At 34.7% G+C, this 19,582-nt stretch overlaps 1 protein-coding gene across 1 annotated transcript; it reads left to right on the top strand.

Annotated features, from left to right (window-relative positions):
• The first annotated feature begins 2,177 nt into the window (after positions 1 to 2,177).
• LOC116344156 (solute carrier organic anion transporter family member 74D-like) lies at positions 2,178 to 4,732 on the top strand. The gene is made up of 5 exons (XM_031772582.1): positions 2,178 to 2,432; positions 2,497 to 2,705; positions 2,769 to 3,312; positions 3,419 to 4,085; positions 4,210 to 4,732. Exons 1-5 carry the CDS (start codon positions 2,255 to 2,257, stop codon positions 4,580 to 4,582), a joined length of 1,971 nt encoding a protein of 656 aa, XP_031628442.1. The 5' UTR covers positions 2,178 to 2,254; the 3' UTR covers positions 4,583 to 4,732.
• The last annotated feature ends 14,850 nt before the right edge of the window (positions 4,733 to 19,582 follow it).

The raw sequence follows: 19,582 nt of genomic DNA, 5'->3' as shown, positions 1-19,582 counted from the left end.
ATACAAATTTTTGGAAAAACAGCGATTTTTCGACTTTCGACGAATTGTGCTCGTCACTCAGATGAGCACAATTCCTGGGAGCAATTGCATTCGCCAGCACAATTCGAGCACAATTTTTTACATATATAGGTTTGCCAGCACAATTCCAGGGTGGCGCTGATGACACGCACCTGAAAAAGATGACAATTTATGGTTGTCACTGTTGTCAGAGCAACCATCGCATGTACGCAACTTTAAATAATAAATAATCGCGCTGCTATTTAAAGTGCTCGGCAATTTTTGCAAATCATTCATTATCATTTAACGATGGAGTTTTTGCGTTTTGTTTGAAAATTGTATTTTTGATATTTCATTAAAAAAGAGTGGGAGCGGTACCATTTGCCGGAATAAAATAAGAAAAAGTGGCCGTTAAAAGGGTTGCTCAACATCACTATCGTGAAACATAGCATGCATATCTGTTCTTTTCCTGATTTCGGCAGACAACCAACCGAACGAACAATTTTACATGCAAAACAGTAACGACGACGACGATGATGATGATGAAGATGATGCGAGCTATATTCATAGCCGGCTTGTTTTTTGTTTTTGTTCATTTTCACTGGTTCATCTCCAGAGTCGTTTAGAAAATTAAAAGGGATCACAGAGTGACGCATTTTCCGGTGCAAATTCAAAAGTTGTACAGATAGATAGTTTCGATGCATAGCACCGGCAAATGCCAAATAAGTAACCCTTTTTTACTCACTTAAACAGCCATATACAATTCGTATACACGTTTTCGATACTTTAGTTCGACACTTGAAGCATTTTTTAGTGGGATGATATTTTCGTGTGTGTCAGATACACACTTTCACATTCACTGGTAAATAATTAATTTACAGAAAATTTTCAATGTTTTTTTCCCATCGAGTGTATTACGACCGATTCAATAATGCATCAGATGGAAAAAGCATTTTTGCGCTTTAAGAGCGGATCCATCGCCAAACTACAACGTCATGATGGAAATTACATTTTTGGCGTGAACAATTTTCCAATTTGTGCTCAAATCTATTGATGGGGAAGAGTTTAACTGTTTTTTTTTTTCAGTTTTGGCTTTTTTTAATTAATTATTGCACATTTTAACGGAGATTTGTGATTTCGCTCATTTTAATTTTTGTTGTGCTAGCAAGACTAAAGCAAACACAATCGTTTGCAAATTTAGTGATAAAAAATGTGAGATAATAAAGAAACGATGAATTTAGAGATAAGAATGCAGTGAAAATCCAATTGGTAGCTGCTGTACGACATACATGTTCGATTGAACAATATAAAGCACTTAAGAAATAATGTACTTTGAACAGACGTATGATTCTGCTGGCTAGATAGCGGCTGCCCAGCTGGGATAAGTTGAAGCGTCTGCGGTATTTTTTTTTTTTATTACTTTTAAGGTCTACTTTTATTAAATGAATTTAACCCTCTAGTGCATAGCCCTGCCTTTAGGCATGGTGTACAAATTATTGTCTAAAATATATAATTAAAAAGAAAGATTTTATTTATGAATTAAAATACATTCAGTAGGGTTCAGGCTTTCATTTTCCGGTCATTTGACAACTGGATGTAAATCGGTTGTTTAATTATAAACACGGTTGTACTCGAAAACAGAAATTTGACAAAAAAAAATTATAATTTTCTTTGTTTATAGCAGTTTTACTGCAGTTTAAACAATGGTTTTGATTGTTCTCGAATTTCGTCAATAGCATTTTTTGAGAAAACCATGCGATTTTTTGAATTTCGATTATTTTTTTAAGGAATTATAAACCAAAACAATCATAGAAAAATAAGTCTCATGTCGAAAAAAAATTAATGCATTAGAGGGTTAATACAATCACTACAACAACCAGTGGTTGTCAACCACTTTATAATATTAGTTTAGTTGATTCAGACATTATAATGAGATATTTTCAGCCAGTATTTTGTTTTCACTCCATTTCAGCTCCTGACGATATCTGGCTGAGGTGATTCATCTCGCTGAAAATATCTCATTATAATGTCTGAGTTGATTAGATAAATAAAAAATATGGATTTACTTACATTGACGACACTGATTTTCAAACTTTGTAATCGCGTACTTTGACGATTAAATGGATTAATAGATAACACAAAAGTAATTGTGTTTAGTAGTTCGGTTTTCGCGAGTGACATTCCGTGTCATTCATACATGTTCAGTATATTTTTTTAAATAGAAAAAATCTTCAATCTCGAATAAATTCTGTACAAAATGGATGGTTGTGGGCTTTCATACTGGCGTCCACGATGGTTGCAAAAATATGCAAAACCAGGTGTGTTCATATTGTTTAATTCGTTATTCGAAACAATCCAGTTTGCCGGTGTCATTTACTTGAATACTACGATTACTACGCTTGAAAAACAATTCAAAATTCCTAGCAAAACAACAGGTAAGTTTTGTGTTTTAATTTTAACCTAATTAAAAGCATCAAATGGACCAATTTCTGTTTTCAGGGATTATTTTGAGTGGCAAAGAGATATCGCAAGTTACATTATCATTGATTTTAACATATTTTGGTGGTCGCAAAAATATTCCAAAGTGGCTGTCATTCGGTGCAGTTTGTTACGGATTATCATACTTTATAGTGGCATTGTCACACTTCATTTATGGCGCGGGCGAAGAAGTACTACAGTACACACAAGAATACTCTTCATGGAACCAAGTAATATTAATAAACATAAAAATCTCAACGCCTTGTAATGTTTAACTTCAATTCACGATACAGACCATCTCGTCGGAGGTGGCTTCAAATCCAAATCGGCCGGAAAATAGTAAAATATGCCAGAATTCCACCATACTCGGTGATGATAGTGATGAAGAATTGTTATACGTTCCGCTGATTTTGATATTTTTATCGCGATTCGTGCTGGGAATTGGATGGACTCTTTTCTTTTCGCTCGGAACAACTTACATTGATAATAGTGTTAAAGGGTGCAACTTCCCGCTGATTTTTTCTTGTAGGGAATCACTACGATCCTTTGGTCCCATTCTGGGATTCTGTTTTGCTTACGTTATGCTGAGAATTTTTGTCGCTCCGACATTAACACCACTTATACCGCAAGATGATCATCGCTGGATTGGTGCATGGTGGCTTGGATGTATTATAATTGCACTGTTAACTTTTTTCTTTGCTGGAATATTTGGTTTGTTTCCAAGAAGTCTAAAGAAGGAAGAGACATCCAAAAATGCGAAATTAGATAGAGAAAAACTTGATAATAACACTGAATTGAAACCAAAAATTGAAGGGAATAAAAACGGTGTAATGAAAGGTGAAAAAATCTTTTTATCAGAATTTCAGCCTGAGCTGCTATATGCAATCAACTATGCGTGTACCAAGTATCTCCAGAATAATCCTCTTTCCAATATTTTATTCAGATTTCCAAAAAGCGATATGGAGACTTTTAACAAATAAGTTTATGATGCTGAATTGCTTTGGCGAGATCTTTCACGTGCTCAAAAGATTCGGTTTTACGATATTTATGGGCCGAATGATGGAAGTTCAATTCAATAAAACAGCGGCTGGTGGAAGTGCCTTTACCGGTCTAATTACAAATATCGCAAAAGCGATAGGCATGATGTTAGCTGGGATCATTATCACAAAATATAAGCCAAACGCATCTTCTCTGTACTTTTGGAATGTTTTTATCGGATTAATTACGCTGTGTTGCATGATTTCATATACTCAATTGGGATGTGACAATAACCATTCATTGCTACTCAATCAATCGATTGTTTCATGTAATGACAATTGCAATTGCGAAGACATTTCATACAGTCCTGTATGTGATCTTTCGACCAGTACAACATATTTTTCAGCATGCCATGCTGGATGCAAAACATTCGATGAAAAGTACAATGTCTACAATAATTGCTCATGCACTGAAGGCGCATCAAATGAACTACAATCGAAGGAGCACCAAGTTGCATCTGGTGGATGCGTTGAAAATTGTGATTCTGATTACTATGCATACACATTTATTTCAATGATATCATATTTTCTCTCTAGCACAACTACATTGTCATTCTTCTTAATTAGTATACGGTAATTATAATTGCCGTTTCTTTAATTTGCAAAAAATGTTTTAAAAAAATCTGAATCTCTTCTGTTAAATAATTGACTTTAAAGAATAGCAACTAATTGGAGGAAACTTTCAAATATTTTGCAGATCAGTCGAACCACAAGATAAAGCGTTAGCTCAAGGCTTCATGCTATTTATGTCTAGTTTATTCGGTTCGATCCCGTGCCCGATAATTTTTGGATATATTATCGATAGTACGTGTTTGATATGGAACTATAAAGGTGGACAACAAGGCAACTGCCTCTTATATGATCCAGTTAAATTTCGGCACTACTTTCATTCCGCTAGAGCGTTTTTCTTGGTTACAGCCCTTTGTTTTGATTTCATGATTGGTTATTACGGTAAACATTTAGATTTATACTGTGATTCCGGTGAGGGCAAAGGAGAAATAACTAAAAAACAAAAAGACGACTCACATGAATTGGAACCACTCAAAGTACAACAATTAATCAATAAATAAGAGCAATCGTATCGCTTATATTATTTTGATAACAATGGATATCATGTGTTCTCGTCTTTTTTATAATTCTCATTTTGAAACCATAAAAGGAATTGTCATTCTTACCAAAAAGCACTCAAATAAACATCGATGTAATGCTAACTACCAAAATCGCCGTATTTTACCTGTATCTTCCAAACTGTGTCTATTGTCCATTTTAACATTTCCCATGGGTGCAGACAAATAGTTGGAAAATTGCATCCACAACTGACACATATAAAATTAAAAATACGGAAGAACAACATCCATTTTTTGCTTGTCGATAAAATGGAAAGAACTTTCTTATAAAATACTTTTATCGTAACATATATTAAAGTGTAGTTGAAGACGAAAAAACTTTGTTCAGACACTCAGGTAAACACAAGAAAGATCGATACACACGAATGACAACAAAACATTGAATACCAATGCCAAACAATACACAATGGAATTCAATCCTTAACAAGTTTTCGCCTGGTCACCGAAGTGCTTTTCGCTTCTAAAAATACTTCTGCCACACTTTTACCTACACACGATGAATTGGTAAACATGGGCGATAAACAACGATATTCGAACCATCATTTGAACATTTCAAATGATGGCAACAACAGAGATGTTACTATTTTTATTCGTTGTTCCGTTTCGATGATTTTTTATCTTATGAACGATTGACAGATTCAGTTCAAATCGGTCTCAGCATCGATGATTTCAATAAACAATGACATAACAATAATTGGTTTCTGGAAAAAAAGCGAGCTGATTTTTTTTTGCGTCCATTTTCTATTGACTACGATATTCTATTATCCATTTACAACGATTTTGTAAAGTTCCGTTTAATATTTTGCAAATAAATTAAATCACCGAGCCGTGAATAATTCCAGTTATTTAGTTTGAATGAGAACGACGAGGAAGAAAGAGAGAGAGAGAAAAAAAAAGAAATATCGAAAAGACAAAAACGAAAAGAAAAGAGTTGCATGGGACGGAGATTTGTGCATGGAGAGATTTTGGAAACGATTCGTTCAACGAACTGTAAAGAAATATACAGTGAAAGCGAACATGCATTAACCAATACCAAAAACACGCACACACACATTATACAAAGGAGACAATTTATGAGCTTGTTAGATTTTCGCGTAAGCGATATTCTACACTCATGGCGCTAACCCTTTTTCGTTAGCATGCATTTCGAGACAATGAATTTTCTTTCTTCTCTCGACGACCGACAAAAAAAAAGTGTGAACGAGTGAGCGACCGACGGAGTAAGGAAGCGAGAGAGCGAAAGAAAGGAAAGGAGCGAACAATATCGGTATCATCCATAGCGAAAGGATTTTCCCTTTAATTTTTGGATCACATAAAGATACAATGTATGGTCGATCTTGGTTTTCGGTAGCTCTGAATGTGCAAGTTAATGGGCTTTATTCGCATTCCGCATCATCTAATGTAAATCGTAATTTCTTGCTGGTTGGAGTATATTTTTTTATTCGTTTGCTTCTTTTGACTTTATGTGTGTGGCAAAAGGCTTTGGTCCCTTCGTCGATGTGGGCTCGCGTGCATCTTGTCCCCGAAAAAGAAAGTCGATTGTTGGATTTTAGAAACCGAATATATCTCAACGTTGAAATACTTCTATATAATTTCTCGTTTTTCCTCTCTTGCTTTTCACTGTATTTCTCGCTGAGCACATTTTGTGCGGATATTTCCATTGGACTCATAAACTACAAAAAAGACAGTAAAATGTGTACAAAACGGAACTCAGTGTCTCTATTTTCAGTTCCATTTCTTCTATTGTGTGGATGATTCGAATGTCAAAGTGAAACAAAGTCCACAGATTTGTCGTCGGTTTCCGTCACACCATGTCGAAAATCCAATAGTTTTAAACCAAACAAACGAACTACAACAAATTCTCTCGCTCTAACGACAAATTATTCGATGTGTTTTTTTTTAAATAACTCCAAAAGAGTGAGAGAGAAAAAGACAATCAAATTCTTGTAAATAAAGGAGTTAAAAATCAAGATAATAATGGGAAATATCAACGCACAGTGCCTAGACGCCCCAAATTCCGAATTGCAATGCATGTCGATGCGAGCAACAAAATTGCTAACAATATTTAGAATGAAATGGAAACGAGAACGTCACCCAGGGGAGCGATAAAGCAATCGAAGCTTGAACTGCAAAACAAACACCCAGACGCTAAAGTGTGCGGATGTGACAAAACAATCGATTGCATAATGCATTAAAACCCAATTCAACAAAACGGCGTGAAGCAAATTGCAAATAATTTCGTATCCTATTCGACATTCTTCACTTGATTCGCATTGCCTTTTTTCATCGTCAATAAATCGCCGAAGATACTCGATCGCATCGAACATATTATGGATTGCGTGGAAATAAACCGTTACACACCGACAATTATGGCCATTTAATCAAATTTTATTGCACATTATTATTCGTGAAGTCATAAAAATAAAGAGCGATTACGTGATCTTGCAAAATATAAAAGTACTTCATTGAAAGCAGAATTTATTAGGTGCTATTAAGGAGTTACTTCACCTTAAATTATGGTCTTCATCGATTATACGACGAATTGAACTGAAATATTAATCAAAACAATAATGAAATGGTCTTCAATAAATCGGATACGGTTTTTTTAGAAATTATAATTGAGTTTGTGTTGCAAATATCAACGAACTCTCAATCGCTGCCATGCCTTTTCCATTTGCCATTTTCGAATGTAACCAAAAATCAATTGAATCAAAAGACAAAGGATGAAAATGATGCCAATTCACAATCAGATATATATTCATGAGTGGTTCAAGATACGCATTTGACTAGTCTACACATTCGAAGCAAGAGCAAGTTTATCTAGTATATTATTATCGCACCGTATACCATGAAATTAGATTCGACTTTTCGGCAGTGGCGTCAGTAACATTACAATAGTTTATACAATTGATGCACACATCCCATACTTCCTCTGCTAAGCTTATCTAGCTCTCAACGGGCGAAAAGACTGTGCTTTACTTCACAAACCGTTCGAAGATAAAGAATCAATTTGCCAATTTAAGTGGCGTATGATTGAATTTAAAATGCAAATACAGCTTATTCTCATCGAGAGTCGCAAACTTTGTCTTTCGCACATCAATTTTGCACGTTATTGTAGTTATATTCACTCCCCATTTTGCTGCATAAGGTTAGATTTTGGGCAATTCTTAAACAAATGTAGACGGGCATTTCATTGAGATTTGATGCTCAAGTGAATCACTTGAACTTCATTTTATTTTGGGACTTTGGATTTCGAACATTGATGTAACCCATTTTGAATGCATTTACCAACTTGACGGATGAACCGTTACGAAATTACTTCATTCGCTCACTTATTCGTAGATTTAATAGAAAAGTGGTTAATTTTATTGAAATGGTTTTGATATTGAAATGGAAAACAATTAGAGTGGACAATAACGATTGGTTTTGGCAATGATTTTTGAATGACCAAAATTTTGCGATAAAATTGTTAAAGAAAATCATCAAAAAATGCGAATCACTTGCAAAAAAATTGAATTTTTCATATGATTTTTAGATCGCTCCAAAGAAATCTTCTGTCCGGAAATCTTCGCCATCAAATTCATCACCACTAACAGTCATTTCTCTCCACATATAAGGTGATATAAGGTTCACATTACAAGGATCCTTCAACAAAGTCAGTCGCATTTATGAAATGCTTTTACATTGTATCGAATGCTTTTGGTTGAAGTGGATTTCCCTGATGGCACATAAAGGTAAAATTGTCCATTTGTCTGGGGCTTATGGAGGTAATCAAAGTAATAAAAATCCAATTTTGAGGCAATATAAAAAAATGCTTGGTCAAGCCAAAGTTTAGTCGTCAATCTACTGATTACTTAGATTTTCGGTGAAAACATTGTAGTTCGAGCTCACATAGAAAAACGTTCAGCAGAAGAAAAAAAATTGTCAGACTGACGAAATTCATTGAATGAATATGTTAAATATTTGAAGAAAGTCATAAATGTTTAAATAAAGATGGCAATACGTCTCAAATGAAATTGTGTAACATTTATTCGCAAATAAACCAATTATAAATAATTCATTGCGTTGATATTGGAAGTGGAATATTGTATTTCCATTTGTACAGTGTTGTTTGTATTGTCTATGTTCATTGTGAGTGAATAGTAAAACCACGCGTTCGCAATAATAATCCTAAGTCGATTTGGTGACATTGGTGAGTTTGAAGATCCAAGACAACAACAGCTGGATAAATAATTTGAAGCACATGTCACACCGAATAAATTAACGACCATGACAATCAGTATGCTCTGGAGCGAATGCTTATGGCGATTCAACTCACACTCAATTTGTATGCGAAGCTTCTTGAGAACTCGAAAAAAAAAATCCGATTTGAATTAACGCATTTTGGTTCTTAATTTGGATTATTATCGCATGGCTATTAATAGCACGATGGTCGAGCTCAAGTGTCGCATTTTCGAATGTTAGGGCTTTTAATAACAATATGAATGTTTAAAGTCAACAAAGCGGAACACTCATAAAAACAATCTAAACCAAAAACTACATAGATATTGCAAAATCTAAATCAAATTTTATTTCCCGAATCGTAACACGTTCATTGTTCCACCGAAAGAGGCCGAGACGATGGAAATATAATTCATTGTTGGTTTTTAAACGTATTCACGGGCAATACTAATTTTCGACGAGGCAGAAATATTCTCGCTCTCGTTTGCATAATAAATGACAGAGTGTGTCGCATTCTATTTATGCGCCGCATAAATAATAATCGGACTGAACCGGGGGGGCTCCGAATGGAGCTGTAGGAAAAATCAATGAGGGAAAATTAGTGCATTAACTCTTATATTCACTTGGAAAATAATTTATGCAAAAGTCCACAGAAGCAATTACTACGTTGGCAGAGCACAATATTTTGGTAGCAAGAAAATGCCAAGTGCGGAAATGTGAATGAAATGTACGGTTTCTCCCTTTCTCACACTCTGTGTGAGTAAGATGTTGTGATGCCGCTCATATATGCGATTGTCGAAAAACCACACCGAAAATGGAATAATGCCGACATTAAAATCTCTGTTTAAGTAGACATCACATCGCACTCTTAATTTATGCACTATATTTTCTTTTGCTGGATGCGGAAAATAGCCGTCGTTTTTGCCATTTCCATAAAATATGTGCGACTAGCATAAAAGTCAACAACCATACATATATTGCGCGTTGAAAATGCTTGCTCGACGACGCTCGACGCCCGATGGATTTTCAACGTGTGCAATGATTATATGGTAATCTAGTCTAAATTGGATTATGTTACCTGCATTATAAATCTACCGATGTGATGTCTGGATGCAGTTCGCATTGTTTTCTTATTTTACATCCGTTTTGAACCCGGACTCGTGTACTGTAAACATTGACGACACCGAATCTATTATTTTCTCACAAAATTCTATAACCAAAACCAATATAGTTCATACAGAACACATACAAGCACGCACGCCAACACATTCAACTGATACTCTGCACGTTTTGAATGCAAAACCATGTGCCGAGAATGTTCAATAGATTCCAAAAATGTTCACCACATAATGCCATCGTGACTGAAGCATTCCAAGAAAAGCATTGAAAAAGAGAAAAAAGAGGAACGTGGTCGTCATGTCATTGCTGGTTTTAATGATTCGCAGTTCAAAAGCCAGTGTCATTTTAAGCCGTTCATCTGAATGGGATGAAACCGAATTTATTAGCGAATCGTTATGCCAACGACAATCAAATTATTTAACCGAATTAACGTCAACGATATGCAAGTAATCGAATCAAATTCATCTCAACCTGAAAGACAGTGCATCGTACACGAAACGACCGCGTCATTCCACAATTTCTGTCACAGAAAAAAAAACGGTATGAAAATTCAATAAGCTGATTCTTGTTTGCAGTTTTTTTCACCCTTTCACGCCACACACAGGCGTATCAACGCGGTTTTATTAGCTCATATCAATTCGTACCAAACAAATTGATGACAAAAGACTAACAGAAATGCACACACACAAAAAAAAAAAGCCGGGAACAATATCGTTTGCGTGTTTTAAAAAATTTGATTATATCGGGTTTATAGCCGCCTGTGAAACCAAAAGCACACCGAACCATGTAAATACACAAAACCTTAACAATAAAAAAACCGAGCAGAAAAAATGCAGCAATAGAATGGAAAAAAATCCCCAACCCCAAATGCGTATAACGAACAATGTTTCCATGCTAACGCGGTATGCATGTGCGTTTTACCGCCAATTTGTGTTTGTTTTAGCAGAATGAACCGTCCCCTTTGCATTGAAATCCAAACGAGATGTGGTTCGCGAAGACGCAAAACAAAACGACAAAACAACCATTTCCATACACAATCCGCAGTATCAACCAATCAATCAATCATTCAATCAATCAAGCGGAAAAAATGTGTTTGAATGGCTTCGAGTTTTTTTCTATGCTCTCGTTTCTCCGTGGCAATCTCATTGACGCAATGTGGAATCAAGGAGAATGTAAGAGTGAGCTCGGATGAAGTTGGAGAATGCAGTCAACTTCAGTTTGATGAAAACATTTCAGCAATTTTTTTTGGATGCGAACACGTTATTTTTCAATATGATTTTCTCAATCCAATTTTTATCGTGAAATTTATTTAAATAGCGATTTTTTTTCCACACAGCACTTATGCTGCGCAATATTTAAAATGAGAGGAAAAAATCTGGTTTGAAAAGTACCAATTCATCGTGATGACGGTAAGTCAACGCAAAAAACTGCGTATATATTCGCGAATCCGCGAGACATATTGAAAAATTGCGGTAACAATAAATCTTACCTTTGTCATCGCAAGGCTGAGAATTGTGCAATCAAACCGGCATCAAATAAGCCAATATGTTTTACAATTTTGTTTTTCCTCTTTCGCATTCGCTTCGTTTTTTCTTATTCCGCGCGCGCAAAACAATAATAAAAATCAAATGGTGAAAAGAAAACTGCGAGGAAATGAATGGCGGGAATAAAAACATTTGCCAAATGTTCGCAACGGAAATCAAATCAAATTAAAGAATATATTGCGAAATGAGGGAAAAAGTCATATTAACGATGCGGCATGGATTTGAACATGTTTTTTTTTCTTCTTTTTTGTTCATTCTGTTTTCTGTGTTTGTGCTATTCTTTTTGCGTAATTTAACAATCTGTGTGCATTCAATTTGTTTTGAACTTTCTCTCATATTTCCATTTGGGATAAATTCGATGGTGGCCGGGGGCGGTGGCAAATCCAATATCATTGGTGTGTTTGCATTCTAATTCGATTCAACTGTTTTTACTGCGTTCAGTTCAAGTTTATGTTAATCAAACGAATCACAGCCGTCCATTGGTGTCCCTCCTTCTCTCGGTTAATCGTGCGATTTAATTAACTCGGACAAAAGTCTGCATTCAAATTAATATAGAGGCATGTTCCCATGTCAATGGCATAGACAATTCTTAATTAGCAATGAGCATATTTTTATTGATGAAGAAAGTGAACGAAGCGATGAAAGGACATAAAAATTTATCCTAGAGTTCAATAAATAATAATGAAAAAAAATTCTTCAGTTCATTGAGCGCACGCGATTACATTGTTGTCAACTTGATAAATATCCATCATATGTTATGTCATTAAGCAGCCACTTCAGTAAATTACCGCCATTTACCAATCAAAACTTGTTCTAATGCGAATAAAAAACAATCCGATGAAAATTGATAATAAATCGAAAGCCAACACAGAGTGCCCTTCCTACATTTTGCACGGAGATCTCATAAAAGTTATTATTTCATCCAGACCAGAAGCATCTCCTACACGCTCAAGAATATTTCATCTAATGAAAAAACATCCACTTGGAAGTGTTATTATAATAATATAGCAAAGAAACATTGTTTCTACGGCTGAATGACATAAACGAAAAAGTCAAAATGTGATTGCATGGAAAACATCTGCTTGTTGTGGAGAACGCCAATTCGGAAAGGAAATTAATATAAATGCTATGCTATTTGCCGTCATTCCTTGCCCATTTTTTTCATTATTATATTGATAACCTACGTACATGGTGCTGTGGCATTTGTGTAGTTTAAAACCCCCAAGTGATATGGGAAAAAATTCATATGCGCTCAAAATAGGCACGGGCCAGCAATGGAACGGAATAGCATCGACAGCTCGAAATACGTCAGAATTTTAATATATCTTACGATGACTTTGTCAGACAAATTAGCAATACTTGGTTGGCCAAGTAAATTTCGACGAAAATGAGAAAATCTCAAGCGCAACGGATTCATTAGGAGCCAAACATTAGAGAGATAAAGAACATGCATTAAATAAAATACATCTAATTTAATCTGATTTTCTTGTTCGTACCATACACACGCTCGAAACGAAAACAATGTCTCGTGAACAAATCGACAACCGCATTCGACGAATGGTTCCTTGTCTATTCACCATAAAAGATACTGTCATAATAAATAAACACAAAAATGTTTCTCACATATGTTATCCCGTGCTCAATTGCACGCCCTAAACATACTAACCCCGTTGTTTTTACGCAAAATTTTTACTCGGCTGCTACTTTTTATCTCTCTCTCTCTCTCTCTCTCTCTCTCTCGCACAAGATCTGCAAGCATCTTTGTCTTTATTTAATAAATATAACATATTTTTCTTGGCTAATCAGCTGGAAATAATCAAATGACATAATATGCTTAGGCTGTCTCACGCACCGCATGTTACTCACCCTTACCCACGCACACACACTTATCTTGCTTTGGTTGTCGAATCAAATCGCTCGACTGTTCGTAACAACACACTTGATAATAAAACAAAAATTTATATATGATTTTTTACGTTCGTCCTTATGCCGTACATCCTATGATTGCATATGGGAATTTTGTTGACTCACGAAAAAAAAGCTGACGTCATAAACACAAGATTCGGGAGAAAACTTTATTTTTTACTACTATCAAGTTTTAGTGTTCCACTTTTATGGCATATTGAAGTGCCAATATGTACCAAATATGCAGAAAAGTCTATTAATTACACATATTCGGCCAAGGACATTATGCAAACGGCTTCTATAGCCATGTTCATTATTTATGTGTCGTTAAAATAGGAAAACTGTCGGCTTCGGCACACTCATTTAAATTTGAGCAATGCAACACATATTCACAAATAATTATATGTAATTAGAAAATACACGTAAAATAAAAATCAAATGAATATTAAAAGCGGCATATTCCCTACATGAAAACCAGAAAATTGTCTGTTGGATGCAGACTAGTGAATCCGGTTTTAGGAACAGACTATTCTTGTAAAACATGTGCTCATCCATGGGAAAATTATTTCAATGCAAAATACATGCATTTACTGCAGCATTTCACAGTGGGTTTTATTGTTGGCTGAGTCTCTTGTCTTCAAATTGGTGCGATAGCGGTGCCAGTGCATATTGTGACACGATAGTCAATGTATTATGCTTGTTCTTATTATTCCCAACATTATATTGCCGATGTAAAACCATGTACAAACGAACGTTGTAAATAAATTATTGCCAATGTTTTGCAAATCATATGTGCATTTATAATCGTAATAATCAAATTTTGATGGTTGCGTAAAATGCCGATGAGGTAACTATCATGCGGTGATTTTACATCAAACCGCTGAATTCGAACAATAAAACGAGATGCTATAGAGTAGTAACTAAACTGATTTTTCTTTCTGCTAGAGATAGTAACCATTTCTTGATCTACGGAAAATCCATAAATTTAAGAAACATTGAGCCCCGAATGTGTCAAACGGTGAAAAAAATCTGTTTTAATTAATTTCAGGATTTACTACGCATACACATGATAAGGTAAGCAATTTAAATTACCATTATGGTTTTTTCGACACTTGAGTTGCTTCCGCACACGCATTAAGGAGTATAAGGAGTTCATATTTTTCCCTGCTAATTGTTTTCAAAATAAATATTAAAATGGAAAATTAGCTAAAACAACGGCAATGCGATAAATATTAAATGCCACGAATGAAATGATCCAACATTGTACTATGGGAGCGTTGAAGAGACCCGGATACAATGATAACGGTAAGTATGCTTGACTATCGCATTATGGTCGTTTTTGGCAACAACGAAAGAAAAAACACCAACACATTGTTTGTAATGTTCGTATTCGCAGTTAGGGCATACAACGCGCTCTGTAAACAGGATTATATTTACCTATATAAAACATGTGAAAATCAACATTGAAACGCGCGAAATGGCGTACTATCGGCGTACAGCACACGGTAACAGCCAAACCACAGAATGGATTAGCATAATTAAAGTGTTCAGTTAAATGAGAGCAAACGCATTCAGTATCCGATTCATTTGCATCAGATTGTATTTTATTAAGCAATTAACTTGAATGTAGCAAGTGTAAAAATCAGGAATTTTAAGCACCTCAGTTCCGTTTTGAAGGCTCACCTTGTTTTCTTTCATTGCAAATAAAGAGCAATACTACGGTGGACTTTTCATTCAATTAAACCAACAGGAACTCGAATTATCCATTGACGTTTTATGGTGATCCACTTTATCCACTCACTTCTCTAACATATGATGATTTCGTGCAGTGCAAAAACCTATTTTTAAAAAATGACTCCGAAATTACTTCGGATTATTTTTTTTCTTCGAAAAACGCTTCATAAAGAAAACATCCCTTGAATGTATTCCTATCGCATATTTACAATACCAATTCTTCTGATATTTATCACGTTGAACCCGATGAGAATTTTTTTTATGTTTCGAGATTCTTTACATAAAAGGAAAATAAACAATAGATAATATCAAAATGGCATCATTTCGTAATTCAAAAAGTGTGCGGTATATTTGCTCATTGAACATCCCGACTCTTTTATTTTATTTGATGATTTCTTTCGTGTTTTTCTTTTCCGTTGTTGGCTGCTATTAAGACCGTCGGTAAGTTGAAATCGTTGACGCTTCTTTGATTTGACTGCTATTGGTATAATGATTTTTAGGGGGAGCGTTTATTGTTTGATATGCGTGTTCCTCTTGCGAATACATTTCCCTTCCAATTTGGTTTGTCCGTAAATAAACATTGTTTATGTTAGATCGATTTCGGTGGGTAAAGTACTATAATTTTTCGAAAGGAAATCCATTCATTACCTTAATTTTTATTTTTTCCATCTTTTTTTCTTAGAGGGTTAACATTTTCAAACTCTTCACTCATTTTTCGGATTTAATAAAAAAATTCCAAGAAAATATCTTTGAATGAAAATTAAAAAAAATATATACCTTTTCGATATTCGCCGCTTTTTCTTTGTGAAAATGAAGAATTTTACATTAAAAAAAAACATTTTAAATATGCGGTTAGAGTTTTTTTTGACTCAGATCAGAAAAAACATCTCGAATGTCATATTAAATGGTGCAAATGCCAAACTTCTACCACATTCCATCTTTGGTAGAATCAGTTTGCATTTTTTCTTGAGACAAGCGAAAAGAACAAAGCAATTTTTTACATCGTGTGAATATGGAAAAGAGTAACATTAAATATTAAACTAATAAAACCTATCTGTTCTGAGATGATACTCATTTGCATTAAGATTTTCGAACCTACAAAACTGATAAGAACCATCTCAGATGAGAATTTTTGTTTGTCGTAAAGTATCGATTTTTCATTTTCAAATATCTTTGGTTTGATCGTCGTATGGGATTATTGCTAGAATAAAATTGGTTATCTTCTCATTGTACAAAGTTTGTTGTAGACACTTTCGCTGATAAAATTGGGCCAAAGAATATATCTTCCAAGTGAAGTAAAAATGTTTTTGAACTAGTTAATTTGTGTGAAAATTCCATGCCGTCTCGGTACTAGTTAAACGGTACAAAGTAATTCATACGAAAGTTTTACTGTTTCAGCAGACGGTTTTATTTCTTGTCGTATTAAAGAATGCTCATGATCGGCGTTGCCTTGCATGAAATATAGGCCAACAAAAAATTGAAGTTTCTTCTCGTCTCAATTCTCGTGGACTAATCGAAGTGTCAAATAGCGCGCGTCTCGCGCTCAGCTACATGCCACTGAATTGTTTGTGTGTCTTTATTGCCGTACTTTGAAAAACTAACTTTGGCGGAAACCGAAATTAAGAAAGTTATGACCTTGATTTTAGACCAAACAAAACACTTTACAAACAAGAAAGAGAAAACTGAAAACCCGGAAGAAAACAATAAAGAACAAAAAAGTGAAAAGTTGGAACTTGGAAGTGGTACACAGTTTATGTGTGTGTGTGTGTGTTTTAACTCTCCTTCATGTTGGCTTTGATTCTGTTTTATGAATGAATATTCCCATTTCACAAGTTACGCTAAACAACAAACTTTCACGCAAATTTTCCCCAAAAATCAACGAAAGAGAGACAGAGAGAGAGTGAGAAGAGAAAAAAACACCGAAAACTTTTCCACAATTTCATTTTCTTTTCCAATGGTTTGTTGAGTTGACGCGCGCAGTCTTTGTTGTTACACTTTAATTTTCGAAAGTGAAGTTTTTGCTCGTTAATAGCTTTAATTTTTAATCAACATACAAGTCTGCGCGTCTGATATACCATGTACACACACACACAAGTTGAAGAGAAAAGAAAAATCGATGTATAGGTAAGCGTTGAAGGGCATCGACTTCGTCAGGATTTGACAATGCAGCCAGTAAACTAATTAGAAGTTATGATGTTAAATTCAACTTTTTGTTGTGGCGGAACCAAATCAAGATGACTTATCGATTTGCGAACGAAGCGACGCGGATTTCTTTTGAAAAGCAATTAAAAATGTCGACAAAGGCGAACGAACTCGCAACAATTGTCATTTAGAACTTTTTGTTGAGAATGATTTGCGTGAAAATAAAGAAAATTCTTTGTGATTATGTGTCTGCTTGAACTTTATTCAATCTTTAGTAATACCTACCTCAAGCACTTCTAACTGCATAATTCAATGGGTCAATTACTCATTTAGTTTTCATATTTCTTCTCCTTCTGCTCTCAATCGAACTTTTTACGTAAAAACACGCAATATTCGACCTAGTTTTGTTTAACCGAAATAGTCATTCGGTACAAATGAAGCATGTGCGTATAATGCACTTTTTTACAGTTATTTTTGGTCAATGTTGGAAAAAAAATGTCGAAGGGAATTCTTTTTTTGGCAAGAGTTTGTTATAAAACTGGCCGTATGCATGGAAAGACGGTTCAATTTAAAATTCAGTCAATGGGGTTCGAAAGTCAAGACTCGTTATCTTTTTCTCCCTTCGCCTTGAATTTGTGACACACATATTCAAAAATGGCCTACCAAATTCAAGTAGCGGTTATTGCACCACATGTTCATATTCTTGTTTCGAGTGTATTTGTATGCGTATAACATTCGATAGAGCAATAAGAATTCACCCTAGTTTCAAAGTGTATTCAAATAATGTGGAAATAGGTTATTTCTCTATTTTCATGACCATTGTTTACATCTAATTCAAGAGACTTTGCTTGCACTTGCCGCTCTTAAATAATGACATTTATATGTTTCTTCTGCTTATGAATTTCATGTTGCAAAACAAAAATCAATTAATCCTCACCGACCAAAAAAAAAATATATATAATTAGTTTCATTTTCCGTTTTTACATACACGCATAATTTACATTTGGACGCAATGAACACCACCTATTCGAACAATTATGCAAATGTTTTTTTTTTATTTCACGCTTCTCTTGATGCCGAATAACAATGAGGTAGAAAATGAATGAAGAAAAAATACGCGCGCGTCAACAAGTTGCAGATTCATTACATATTCCCCCATGCACACATTAAACCGGGCAAAGTGTATTTTTTGCTCGTTTCAAAGGGCATGCATTAAAATATCATATCATTTATCTAAATTTTCATCACCTCTCACACTGTCGGATGGACGCGTTTTTCCACACGGTTTCGGTGTCATGAGAGTGGCGGAAAAAAAAATCCCGACAAATATATTTATTTGACCATCAGGAAATGACCGTTTTCCTGAAAAATTAAGCAGCATTAACATGTAGCATACATGTTTTTATACGTGCTTCATTTTTGTTCCCATTTTGAACTGTTTACATTGGATTTCATTCTATGATTTCCATAAGGCCATTGTTTTGCTCATTGGGTGTTAACCCCAATTTTCTTATGCATAATAAATTAGACTCGCCATTTACTTCATATTTTACGGCTCTAACACAGCTTTATTATTAGATTTTTTTTTTCGCTGCGTCACAAAAATTATGTGGGTATTTCCCTTGAATTGCAGCAAGAAAGAACAATAAATTTTTATTCAAAGCGTGCGATTACATATTTATAGTGTGATACAAAATCTTTCCGCGCACTTAGAATAAGAAACGGGCCGAGTCTGCAATATGGCTGAAAGAAAATTTATTTGCTTTTTTCCATAACAGTGAGACCAGACAAAATCCCATTGAAGACAATATTCGCATAAAATATTGATTTGATAAATTTTATGGAATCCACGCAGCTCGATTCTTTAAATACTCGCTATAAAAACGGAAATCAAAGGCATTTTTTAAAAGATTACCACTCTGTTTAGAAGATTTATGGCGAAAAAATAATAATATTCGAACATTTATGCCGTTTGCATGCATTTTTTGAGTGGGTGAATGTTATGACTGGTATTTTGTTAATAAAATTGCGGTAAATAAAATTGTCTTGTTTTCGCATGGAATAAACGGCATATTTGGGAAACCACAAAGTATATGCTAGATTTTTGATAGGGTGAGATTTAAGGGTGAAATCATTTTCATGTTCAATTACAAAACATTCGTATATTTTTTGACATCCATATGAATTTTATCGAAATTCAATATGGATGATATCGAAAAATGTTTTGTCACTCAAAAAATTCAAATAAATTCATTATTTTAATTCGTCGATTTTTGAA

Source organism: Contarinia nasturtii, unplaced genomic scaffold, assembly GCF_009176525.2.
Source record: "Contarinia nasturtii isolate CC-2019 unplaced genomic scaffold, AAFC_CNas_1.1 Cnas_scaffold_1037, whole genome shotgun sequence".
In the NCBI taxonomy this organism is placed as follows: domain Eukaryota; kingdom Metazoa; phylum Arthropoda; class Insecta; order Diptera; family Cecidomyiidae; genus Contarinia; species Contarinia nasturtii.
The sequence above is the reverse complement of the archived record's forward strand: the minus strand, read 5'-3'. Positions and strand labels throughout refer to the sequence as shown.

Bases quoted from the DNA above. Each gene is read 5' to 3' on its own strand.
- LOC116344156 (XM_031772582.1), top strand. From the start codon at position 2,255: ATGGATGGTTGTGGGCTTTCATACTGGCGTCCACGATGGTTGCAAAAA. The intron at 3,313-3,418 runs GTGAAAAAATCT...TATTTTATTCAG, and splicing joins TAAAAACGGTGTAATGAAAG to ATTTCCAAAAAGCGATATGG. The intron at 4,086-4,209 runs GTAATTATAATT...AATATTTTGCAG, and splicing joins TTCTTCTTAATTAGTATACG to ATCAGTCGAACCACAAGATA.